Below are 13,207 nucleotides of genomic sequence, written 5' to 3'. Positions count from 1 at the left end.
TGGCTATATACATTTACAAAACAAAAAACTGTTGCAGAAAAGCTGCATAGTGTGGCTGCCTTCACAGCTGTCTATTAATGTTTGTAAATCTGATGTTCAATGGAGATGAGGTTAAGGCACAGAAATAGTTCATTATGGTTCCATGCACTCCCAATGGAATTCTGGGCAAGACAACATTTAGCACCATATGACCATTGGTTGGTACGTTCTTGTGTGCCAGGAGAGGGGCATGCACCATGATGAGTAAACATTCACAAATAAATTAAGAACAGTGAAACACACATTTTTGTGTTTTTTGAATTATAGGCCCTAGCCAACTACATTAAAAGAAAATGCTTTACAGACATTAAACTTACAGTGTTTCATACATAAAAATAAAAATTCTGATTCATTCACCATCACCTATGGTAGTACTGGGTATAATTGGAGCAAGCACAGTAGCCAGAAACTCTTGACAATTCACCAGTTAACCAGATCTGCTGACCAAGCCTATCCAACATAAAATATACCAATTACTTCCCATAGAGGAAGACAACAATGTCTGAAGATTCTTTTATCCAAATGTATCAAAGCTTCTGACAAAACAGGGGGCATTCAATCCACCTATTTGAACTTCTTGCACTTCCTGCCCAGTTGGAGAACCTCAGGGACTCTAAATGAAATGCTACAAAAGCTTTGCCTCCAGAAAAATATATTTTGTGACTTTGCTATGTCAGAGAATCAGCTTAGGGCAACAGACTGCAGGTATTTAAGTTATCTTTAATAGTTACAGGTATAGCTTTTCAACGCTTAGGCTACATTCATGGAAAATACTTTGGTTCGCCTGGGCTTTAACGGAATGTTCATCTTTTTTCCTTGGTGTCATTCAATGCTCTTTTCTTACTTTGCAGATCTTTATCTTATGATAAGCACACATGCTAAGTGTGTGTGTGTGTGTGTGTGTGTGTGTGTGTGTGTGTGTGTGGGTGTGGGTGTGGGTGTGTGTGTGTGTGTGTGGGGGGGGGGGGGGTGTTTACTGCGTATCTGCCATTAGCACATCATCATAGGAGTAATGGCATTTCCTTGAAATATTACATCTATTGTCTTTTGAGATCTCTCTCTCTCTTCCTAAGATCAAAACAGAATCTGTAATTAGTGAATAATGAATCAGTCTTTTTTTGGCCTAGTTGAAGAAACTAATTCATAAATAATAATACATGTAAACAGAAACTACATGACTAATTTCCTATGTGGCTTTAAAATCTTTTACATTATTGTGCATTAAAGCTGCTTTTGAATCAATGCGTACAAATTTTGAGTGTTCACATAACAAGTTTGTTAAATATTAGGCATGATGATTAATTGCTCATCAATGACAAAAATAAGGAAGAAATGTGTTGCACAACAGGATATAAAAAAAGCAGTGAAAGTTTAATGCATTTTGACTACAAGGAAACTTCACACAAAGGAGAGAATGTGACTGCAAATTTTCTCTCTCTCTCTCTCTCTGACACACACACACACACACACACACACACACACACACACACACACACACACACAAAGAAAGAAAGAAATACAAGGCACCCATGTACACAGTTAATGCTATCACAGAATTAATAAATATACCTTTGTATAAAAAACTATTTACACACAGTTAAACATTTCACATATCAGACAGCTGATCTTTGGAATAGTTACAATAAAATACTATAAAACACAACAATATGCTGTACTTCTGAGACACTGGTTAAAGCATGGACACAGTATTCCTTAGCAAATAAAAGATACAGTATCAATATTCATTAAAAATCAAAATGGAAATGTAAGATTTGAGTCACATAAAAACATATAAAAATCAACAATACACATATAATGTGATGTTTGCTAGTCTATAAACAATAAATGAACAACAGCATCTCATTGGCAAACATGTTAATCAGCAGTGGTTTCTTTGGTATTGACTTTATGGGTATTAAAATACTTTTCACACGTATACAGTCACAACTGCTTTCAGTTTTGATGTCTCAATGATCACAGCCACGATGGTCGATTCACTGAATCATACGGCTGACGTATACTAAGTGCAGGGTGATAGCCAGGTGGGAAGCCAGAGGGAGGTGGTAAAAGGCCTTGATGCAGGACCATTGGAGAACTCGAATGGCGCAGTAGTTCATAAGGCTGGTATATGGAACCAGGGGCACCAGGGGGATCAACCAGAGCTTGTTGATGGTTTATAAAAGCTTGCGCCAGGGGAGAATAGGCAGGTTGACGAGGTTGAGAATGAGTGAATACCTGGAATGGATTTGCCGATGGTGCAGGTGAATTCTGCACCATTTTATCACGTCCAGATTCTGAAGCAGCAATGTAGTAGTTTGTAGATGCAGTCCGATAATCTTCAAGATATCCTGCAAAAGTGTCTTTGTCTGAATATATACCCAGGCAACCTGGACGAGGTCCAAAGTTAAAGGCACTACCTGGAACAACACTAGTTGTCTTGAGAGATATAGCCGTAGGTTCAGAGATCACTGAGTCACCCTTTAGTCCCACATACTGTTGAAATGCTGTTGATCCTGAAACACTACTTGCAACAGACACTCCACTACTTGCAACTGCAACTTTTGTCTTTCGTTTCCGAGACTTTGGCTGTCCTTGCATTTCTGTAGAAGGGGATGCTTTGTTAGATGGCAAATAGTCTGTCATTTGTCTATTGTGTGATGTAGTGTTAGCAGATGCACCAGATATTTTGCTATGAATGGCTGGTGTCAAATCAGTAGCTTGATGAGCAAATGGTACTTGGAGATCTATGGGTTGGGAGTCTTTGCTTGTCAACACTGGTGAAAGATCTGCAACTGGTTTATTTAAAGAGGCCTGTATATTTGGCGAGGTAGAAGAGCTTTTAGCCAGTGCTGATGACAAATCTGAAACAGAATGAGTAAATGTTGTCTGCCCAGATGTGGCTACACTGTTTTTCACAGATAATAAGGAAGATTCTTCTGATCTGCTGTAGGTTCCTTGGTTATTTGTGGTTTTTAAAGGTGGTGACAACTGTGACTGGGTGTAACTTAGAGAAGGAGCGGTAGGGCTGTTTCTATTATAAGGCAATGTTGCAATAGCGGAAGGGACTTGAGAGAACACGGGTACATTTGTAGCTGAAGTTGATGGAACATGTATAGAAGACGAAATGTTCTGACTAAACATAAGTTGGTTTTTAACAGTTTTTTCTATGTAATATTGAGAGCTAGTTCCCTGAATTGCAGAAATACCTCTTCCATCAGTTGGAAACCTTTCAACAATGTGCGAGAGGTTAGTTATACTACCTCTTAAAGGTGCTGATGCATCTACTCCTACTGGCGACTGAGGAAGAGGTGAGAAAGGTGCTCGATGAAAGGAGAAATCTCCACTGTGTGCTGGTGGAGCAACACCAAGAGAAGATGGACTCGGTTGCGGCATTGGTGGTGATACCTGTCGCATTTGTTTATGTGGCACTGTGACATTTACATCTTTATGTGAATGCAATACAATGCAAGATTCGGGAGCCTCTGCGTTCTTTTTGGACATTGTATTTTCCTTAAGCGGTCCATCATGCTCTAAATGATTAGTCATAAAGGTCTTGTTACTAACATTTGGCACACAGTCTGGTAGAGACTTACTGTTAGCTGCTAAATGACTCTGTTTTGGAGACAGTGAAGAAGCAGAAGAAAGTAACAGGTTTGGAGATGAGGCATGAGACTTCTTTAAAACACCTATTACTTGAACATCATCATCAGATAATGTATTTTTTGAACACGGCGAAGAGAGTGGTCTTGGCACTTGAGGTGATGCACGGCCAGTCATAACATTTGGTTGATTGAGAAACTCTTCTTTCAAACGTGGGCTTTCAGAGATAACATCTGAATTTGTGACTAATGCCAGAGATTTCTCATTCACCGGCATTGGGGCATGAAGGTTTTCCACATTACTATGGAATCTTTCATTCCCTGAAACAATATTAGGCAGAGACATTTGGTGTGCTCTCTCAGGGGAATGCCGCGCACAATCCAAAGGCACAGAATCACGGGCTTGATCTGCAACAAATCCTTCCAAAGGAGCTCGATCAGAAGCATGTGCTGGTGGAGGCAATCTGCCAACTGAAGATGGCTCCACTTCACTGTACAAACGTTTTTTTACAGGGAAAATGGATGATGGTTTCATCAGTGACTTAGTCATTGTACTAGATGCTGACGTTGATGTTCCTGTGCTTTGCTGATGGCTAGTTGAAAATGTTGTGACATTACTGGTATTAACTGATGAGGGTACATCTTCTTCTGCTGCTTGTGTTCTTGCAGCTCTATACTGATCAGTCAGTGGCTTACTTGTGTCATAATACTGCATCATGGGACTTGCACTATATACCGGAACACTGCTGTACAGGGACTTTGGTCCCAGCAAAGCTGCTGGAGATTCTGGTGATCTTCCCTGGTATGTAGAGTAGCCTATTGAATCATTAGCTGGTGGATACATTCGTGGACTATATAAAGGAAATGCAGATGAATGCATCTGGTCCCTTGGGCTACCATTGCTGCTGTTTTTGTCTGGACTTCCTTTCTGAAGTGAAGATGTATCTTGATAAAAACCAGCCCGTATAGTTCCATTGATAGGCTGATATGGAGGCAGCTTCAGGTTATCTTCTGGACGAGGAGATGCCATCAGGGGTGATGCAGCCACTGGAGAACGATGAAGGGGGGAAGGATAATGGGTGGAATAATTTTCCACACGAGGGGAGGAACCGTCTAGTGGGTCCATTGGATCCTGGCTAAATGAAGAACGTTCAGACATGCTGCTACCCGTGCTTATTCTCCTTTGACGAGAAACGTTCTGTAACGGTGAAGTTGTAGCTTCTTCTTGCCCACTTCTTTGCTGTGGGGAGTGTAATGATCTTTTCTCAGATTCTTCTGGCATTCTTCCACTATAGAGATCACCCATCGCAATGCTAGAATACTTTGAAGGGACAGACTCTCGCTCAAACGTATGTGATTTATCTGTAAAAGGAACATTTTGAGAATCAGTTCTTTCACCTGTAGGAAGAGATTCATTTTCTTGAGAGCAAGAGTCTGACTTTTTTTTCTGCACTGTCAGTGTTCTCGGAGCGCCAAATGCTTTGAACCACGCACTAAGATTTGGTGTAGCCTTTTCTTGCTTTGTTTGTTGCATTATATTTTTAGTGCTTTCTACAGACTCTTCAGTTTCTTTCTTTGAAGACAAATTTGAACACACGGATTTGTGAGATTCTGGAGACACAGGCACTTTAACATCTACAGGAACCTTCGACAATTCATCTTCTGAGAGATCGAATTTGGTATCTTCAGCCTCCTCTTTTGTGGAAAAATTATGCCCACTGCCAACACCGAAGGCTAAAACATCATTTCTTAAGACAGACCCCAGACTAAGTTTTGGCATAGTTTCTTCAGACTTCACAGGTTGTAATGCTTTTCCATCTTTAGGTTTTCCAGCAATACTCCCATCTTCTGCTACTTTACTTGTACTCTGAATGTTGGATAGCAGATTTCCTTTACTCTTGCCTGGCTGTAAGCGATCAATTGTTCTTTGGACCTCTCGTTTACGTTGTTGTTTGGCAGGATCCTTGTTCAAACGCTTTTTTGATGCATCCTGTAAAACATAAGAGAGATCAGATAAGCATGTAAGCAGTGTACACATAAAGGATAAATCCAGAGACAGAGAAAAAAGGAGAAAGACTGAAGCATTAGGGAACTAAGGAGGGGGAAAAAAAATCTACCTTAGCATTATGAAACAGATACATGTGCCAATCATATGTTTATAGTTTCTGCAAATAAAACATCCAATATGATTAATACTACCACAAACTCAAAATGGTATCTTTAGTACTGAGATGTCCCAAGTAAAAGTGGAAGGTCGAGATAGACGGCAAGGTCATCAGATAGTTAACATAGGCTCCGATTGGGGAAGGATGGGGAAGGGCATTAGTCATGACCTATTCAAAAGAATCTCCTGGTATCTGCCTTATGCAATGTAGGAAAATCACAGAAAATTAAAATGTGGATGACTTGATGAGAATTTGAACTGACATTCTCCCAAAAGTGTGCCCAGTGTCTTGCCACTGCGCCACCTCCCTTGGTTCTTAACACAGTGAAGAGTTCCTTCATCTAGAGCTATGGAAAAAGTTAACTGTGAAAGAAACATTAAATCATGGAAGGAAAAGAATCATAAGCATACAGATTTGTGATACAATCGCCAGCTCAAATGGTAAGTTCGCCTCAAATTTATGTATCTTCAGTCCAGCTCTACTAGTGAATTAAAAGTTTTTGATCTATTATGAATATTCGTAAAGTTAAAACTTTGTGCTGGGCAAGCCCTCTTTCACTTGAGCTATCTCAAAACACTTCACCAACTAATTCAATAAAGCATAAACCTGTCACTAACTTTGGCCTTATCTTCAAAACCTAAGGAACATCCAAGGTAAAATAGCTGATTAAGTGTCTCCTTGGAGAAAGGGTACAGTGGAGAGACTAACATCATGAAGGTTTCAGGGCTGTTATGCTCATCAATCATGAAAATTCAGCACAACATATATTATGCTTAGAGTAAAAATTTAACGCAGCAACAACACTCTGTAGTTGCCTTCTACAGAAAACTATCTGTAACAATCTGGAGACTATTTAAGTTATTCTCTCACGAATAACAATACTATGGCATTAATGAAGAGCAGATTTAAAAAAAGATTGCAGTGTCAGGTAAAGTTAGGTGAAGTGCTGTGCTTAGGCATCGTAGTCAGGGGTGGATATGAGCTGCAAATGATTGTCGGCCAAGGTCTGGAGAGGGATGTGTTGCAGCTGACATTGTCCAAACAGCTGAATCACAATTCTTTTAGAGAATCTTATTAGAACTCTCTTCATTTTTTTCTACTAACCAACCCTCAAGTAAATTCTTCCTATTTTTAACCTTAAATGAAAAATTGCTACAATTTTTAGATAGAATACCTGTATACCATGCATGTAGAATACTAATTACTGGCAAAGCATACTGGGAGACTAAAAAGACAGAACAGGGGCCTCTGAAGAAGTTTCCATAAGAGGTTAATAGATGAATAAGAACAAGAACAACGACATTTGCTTCAATAGAGAAAGCTTCTAATGCATGTTTATGTTGTGATGCTCAGCTTGGATGTACACTGTACAAATTTTTACCATGAACAGCTGTCTGACAAGGGGAGGAGAGGTAGTAGCATTAAGTTCCTGGCTGCTATAAGATTTAGCATTTTTCTGAGTTAAATCCCAATCCTATGCAAAGGGTCTCATGGTGTGTAACACTGCTAATGGTAATGTAGCCATCAAATGAAGACTTATGCTTTGTTGCTACCTTTGTGCTATTTGAGACAAGTACACAATGTGCCAGCCCCTGATTTCTATCTTCTTCTCTCTCATCAACATCTACACAATAATTTACTAAACTCTACATGCACTCATCCTACTCATGTACACTCAAAAGTTACACTCAAGACACAACACCCGTGCTTTGTGAATGGAATGTGCTGTTATGTGTGAAGGAAGGAAGCCTTTCCAATTAGGTGGCTAAACATACCCTACAGTGTCTCCTATCCAACAGTGCCAAATGGATTATTTGTTTTATAGTAATGGTAATAGCTGCCAGGTACTGTCTCTGACAGTCACTTAAACGTTTGGAGAAAGTGATACAAACAAAACAATAAACTAAAATGATAAAAGTACAGAGGAGAATGATGAGTAAATCAGCAGTCACAAACACACACACACACACACACACACACACACACACACACACAAAGCTGAAAGAATGAGAAACTTCTGGAACCAAATTTTCTTTATCTCATCAGAGAAAAGTGCCCAGTAGTGCACACGAGTGTCTAAGAGAATGCAACAAATGTAGTTGTGACGCTTCTGTTTACTTCACTGTAGTTTCACTATTGATTACTGCAATGAAGAAATTTTCACAGACCTAGTATATACATCAAATTGACAAAACATCTACGGGAAAAGTATGACTCAAATGAAACTATGTGGTTCCAGAGACCTGTTCAAGTCTTAGACATCTGCGATGCATTTATACGGACTAAAGCAACAAGTGAAATTTGAACCCGGCTCTCCAGCTCACTAGGCAGATGCACTAACCACTACATCATCCTGGTACTGTGGCTTTGCACAATTTCATTCACTACTCTAGCATACTGCCCTCTTCAATACAAATTCCCATTTACAGCTCAGCCCACTTAGCGCTGCAGAGGTTCTCCAACAGTAATAGCACCTCAGCATCAAAGGAAACAATGGATCCAGCCTGAAGCGCAGGCGTAGGTGCTGTAATCAAATGAGATCTTATCAAGCCTATGCTGTACATATGCAGACAGAAGTGGACAGGTCTCTAGAAGCATACAGTTTCATTTGATTTAATTCTTTGGTTTCAGGCAGAATCCTCCATCTCATTCAATCCTGAGATGCTACTCCAACACAGTTGGAGAGCCTCTGCAATGCTGTTCAAATTTAGGGGAATACCGAGTGGACTGAGGTGTGAATGGGAATTTGGATGAAGGAGGGATGCATGCGAGGGTAGAGCGCGAAGTTGTGCAAAGCAACTGTACTTGAGTGTTATACGTGTTATGCATCTGTCTAGTGAGCAGGAGACCCAGGTTTGAAGCCCGGCTTTGGCACAAATTTTCATTCATCACTTCAGACTGCATGTGTACATAATAAAAGTATGATTTTTGTATGTACGTAAGAACTGTTATTGATATGCATGAAGAAATAGTGGAGAGGGGTTACAGGAAGATATCGGAAAGAGAGATTCTGTCACAACAAAATTGGAGTAGTTACTACACCACCCTTATGATGTCTCTGAACAAGGACAGCATCCCTACAATCTTCACTTTTGTGGTCTCGCGGTTCTAGGCTCGCAGTCCGGAACCGTGCGACCGCTACGGTCGCAGGTTCGAATCCTGCCTCGGGCATGGATGTGTGTGATGTCCTTAGGTTAGTTAGGTTTAAGTAGTTCTAAGTTCTAGGGGACTTATGACCACAGCAGTTGAGTCCCATAGTGCTCAGAGCCATTTGAACCATTTCACTTTTGTACAGCACTGATTTTGTTCCAGGCGACATTTTTTGGTCTTCAAATGTTGAAGCGAACTTTGATGGGTGACCATCTGCTACAAAAAATAATGTAATGTAGGTTTTAGAGGCAATTCTTGAATTCTTGAAAAAAATAATAAACTAGTTTGAGGTTATCTTTTACCAGAGGAACAAGTGCATAGCTTCCAGCAGGTTTAAAAGCTAGTTTTGTTCAACTGTTTTTCAATAAAAATTTTTACAGCTTAAGTCTACTTGTTTATGGAAAGTTTTCAATTTGAAACTTCGCAAGAATTTACATTCAGATTATTTAGTAAAATCTATAGATATATCACCACTCTGAATTTACTGTTTTGTAAAACTACAAAAGTGGAATCATCCTAATCATGTATGTTAGTATTATTAACATTATTCACCTACAGACTAATCAAAATTACTTATTAGCTAATGTCTACCACAGGCCACTATAGCATCTGTATGACGTCAGTTGCCTCTCAACTACAACTTGGTCAAACAAGGAGTAGGTTGTCAACACAAGAATGGCATGTTGTTGTCTGCTGTTGTTACTGATAGTAAGCAGACTGTGGGAACATTCAAAATCATTTACAGGTATACACTATATTACTTCAACACTGCAATACTTTGTTGTGGCACATGTGCAACTATGGGCAGTTTGCTTGCAGCTTTGAGAGCTCGGACAGAACAAACACAGTTTCATGGAGTGAAGTGTCAAGTAACAAGTAATTTTGATCAGACTATCATCATGCAGCCAACTGTAGTTTCTTTTACAATCATAATCTGATGGTTTTTCAGTTACATTCCTTACTTTTGAATTTGGTGCAGAAAACTGGAAAACTGAATTCCTTGGTAAATACACAAGAATTTACTGGTGCAGAAAACTGGAAAACTGAAGTCCTTGGTAAATACACAAGAATTTACTAAGTGCTAAGAGCTGAAAATTCGGAAATGATATATATAATACAGGAGACCACTTGTGCACCCATCTGGCACAATGCAGGTGTGTGTGTGTGTGTGTGTGGGGGGGGGGGGGGGGGGGAATCATATAAACTTTTTTGTAATACACGAATATGACAATTGGACAAAAAGATGCTTCATGATAAACCAAAGTGTGAAGTATATGAATCAAATTTGGATTCCGTATTCTTTTCCTTTTTTGAAAATATGAAGCTAGAAGTTCGAGACATTTGTTGTCCTATTTTGAATAGTAGGACAATTTTGGGACAAACTATGACTCAATTACACAATCAAGAACTCATCGGTAGGAGAGACATGATCCCCTGCTTCCTTCTCCAGAGATGCAGCAAATTTATTAGTAATCCACAGTCTTGTGTATGAAATGCTTCATTTTCAGGTGCAATATTCCCATGAAAAGTTAAAATAGCGTTTGGTCTAGAAGCTAGAATAGCTGGCTTTCACCCAGCAGGTCCAGGTTCGATTCCTGGCGTGGTAACCAATTTAAATGGAACTGCTTAGCATACCTCATTTTTGGCAAAGTATCGGAGATTACGATAGATCAAATGCTGAAGTATTTACCTTCTTGATACATCATTAATATAACATTTACTGTTTCCTATAATCATTGCTTTAATGAAACGTAAATATTTTTGTAATTTCAATCATATTGATACAGTACATAAATCTTCGGATGTAAATACTGTATTCAAATATCTGTGAATTGCAAGCTAGGAAATCTTTGTTGTTAATTTATGTAAATCAGTACAATACAATCCGTCATGGAGTAACAAGCAGTAGTGGTTTTGTATTAGCAGGTTATGGAATATCAGAAGCAATAGTGTTTCAGTGAGTCATGGCAGAATATTGTGAAGTATATGCTGCGAAATTGTGATGTTAAACCATGGAAAAAGGAGTTGTGAATGTATCTGTACACATCTGTTGTTACAAACACTAAATCAGTGAAAGAAGTACAGTTAGGCATTGTATGCCAAATAGAAAGAACTTAATTTTATTTAAAACTTCAACATTCAATGTAACCATGTATTAGTTACTGAATCATTTTCTTATGCTACAAAAGTTTGTTTCACATAACTGTGTTTACAGTAACTTTCAATCGCCATTTGGTTCATATAAATAAAGCACCCTTACACATAAAAGTAATTTACTTTATATTTGTCAAATCATAACTTATTTTAGTGTCAGAATTTTGTTGTACAACATTCTTGGTGGGCTATAGTAATGGAACTGCTCAACACACCTCATTTTTTGTGAAGTATTGTAGATTACGATACTACCAAGGTCAAAGTAATGACCCTTGTGATCCACTATAAATATAATACTTGTTGTTTCTTATTGTCGCTCAGAAAGATAAAATTGTAATTATGATTTGAAAATATTCTCATTCTTCTTATTTATAGGATTTCTTCTGAAAACATTTAAAAAGAAATAGTAAATTTTATTAGGTTCTTTAGAGGTAAAGAGACGTACACATACATCTCCATACTGCAACTTAACGTATTGTAGCTCGTGCCGATTTGTGTGCATAACAAGTACCAGTCTATCTGAGTCTTTGTGAGTTGTTGTTGTGTGACTGCTTAGCTGGTTGGACTCTGCAATCTAGTATTGTTCAGTTAAGATGGAATGGCATGTTGAGCTGTATTGAATATTGGTTTTGTAAACATTTTTGTTGAATTATGCAAAGTGTTATGAGTACTATGAAGTGAATGAATCAACAGAAATTTAAACAACTGAAGTGAAATCACAGTTCATGCTTCATTTTTACTTTTCACTGTATGTATATGAAAGCAACAACCCATTCCTCTCATAGGAAGCAAGATCATCGAACTAGACAATCTGCCAAAGAGCAGTTCTACAGCCAAACGATCAAAAGTTAAGTAACATATGTTGTTTTTTTACAGCCACTGGTTCATTTTGTATTATCACGCAAATGGCCACATTGTTATTCAATGCCTATATTTTGTATATTAGTTGGTTTTGCTATTGTTCATGCAAACAGAGCAAGGCGGCCTGTTAAAACTGTGTTTCAACAGCTGACACCAAGAAGTCCCTCCCATACAGCCTGGCCACTCAGGTATGACGTATCTGCAGTGATAGCAGCTCCCTTACAAAGGTCTTCACTGACAGATACTACCCGCAGACCTAGTCCCTATACCACACCACCGCATAACCTCAAACCTCCCCCCCCCCCCCCCCACCACCACCACCACCGAGAACCACATGCCCCCTTTGTAACCCAATACCACAATGTACTGGAACAACTGAACCACATCCTTCATTAAGGCTTTATTATCTATCATAATGCCTTGAAATTAGGGACATCCTATGCAAGATCCTTACCAAAGGCCTTGGCATGGTGGTAACAAGCCAGATCACCGAAGTTAAGTGCTGTCAGGATGAGCTAACACTTGGATGGATGACTGTCCGGGTATGCCGAGCGCTGTTTGCAAGCAGGGTGCACTCAGCCCTTATGAGGCCAATTGAATAGCTGCTTGATAGAGAAGTAATGGCACCCATCACGAAAGCTGACAATGGTGTGCTGACCACTTGCCCCTCCATATCTGCATCCACTGACACCTATCAGAAGAGGCTGATATGGCAGTCGTAGGTAACGTTGGGCCTCCTGAGGGCTGTTTGGACAGAGTTTTATCAGTTTTTACCCATGATCCTTCCCATCCCTCCTAAAGTGGTGTTCTGTCACTCACTCAACCTCCACATCATAATCCATTCCTATCCCACTCCCAATCCCAACCCCTTCCAAAGGGATCGTAGCCCTATATAAAGACTCAGGTGCAAGAGCTGACCAATCCGGCCATCCAACACTCCCCATTCCAGTCCTGTCACAGGACTATTCCACTCCATCAGAGGTCAGGCCACCTGTGAAAGCAGCCATGTCATATCCAAGCTCTGCTGCAATCATTGTTCTGCTTTTTATATTGTTATGATCACCAACCATGTGTCCATGAGGATGAATGGGCAATGGCAAACTATGGCCAATGGCAAAGTGGACCACCCTGTGGTGCAACATGTAGCTGTACAAAACATACTTGATTTCAATGGCTGATTCACAACCTGGGCCATCTGGATCGGCCATCAGGATCCGCCTCTCCAGCACCGGCTTTTCT

At 39.6% G+C, this 13,207-nt stretch overlaps 1 protein-coding gene across 1 annotated transcript in view; it reads right to left on the bottom strand.

Moving 5' to 3' along the window:
• Positions 1-1,008: 1,008 nt before the first annotated feature.
• LOC126259262 (mucin-12) overlaps positions 1,009-13,207 on the bottom strand; it is a 310,106-nt gene continuing 297,907 nt past the window's right edge. Inside the window, exon 13 of the mRNA XM_049955895.1 lies at positions 1,009-5,628. Within this exon, the coding sequence (XP_049811852.1) occupies positions 2,014-5,628 (3,615 nt within the window). The 3' untranslated portion in view covers positions 1,009-2,013. The remainder of the gene's footprint in view (positions 5,629-13,207) is intronic.

Source organism: Schistocerca nitens, chromosome 5, assembly GCF_023898315.1.
Source record: "Schistocerca nitens isolate TAMUIC-IGC-003100 chromosome 5, iqSchNite1.1, whole genome shotgun sequence".
Taxonomy (NCBI): Eukaryota; Metazoa; Arthropoda; class Insecta; order Orthoptera; family Acrididae; genus Schistocerca; species Schistocerca nitens.
This window is presented reverse-complemented; position numbering and strand designations above follow the sequence as displayed.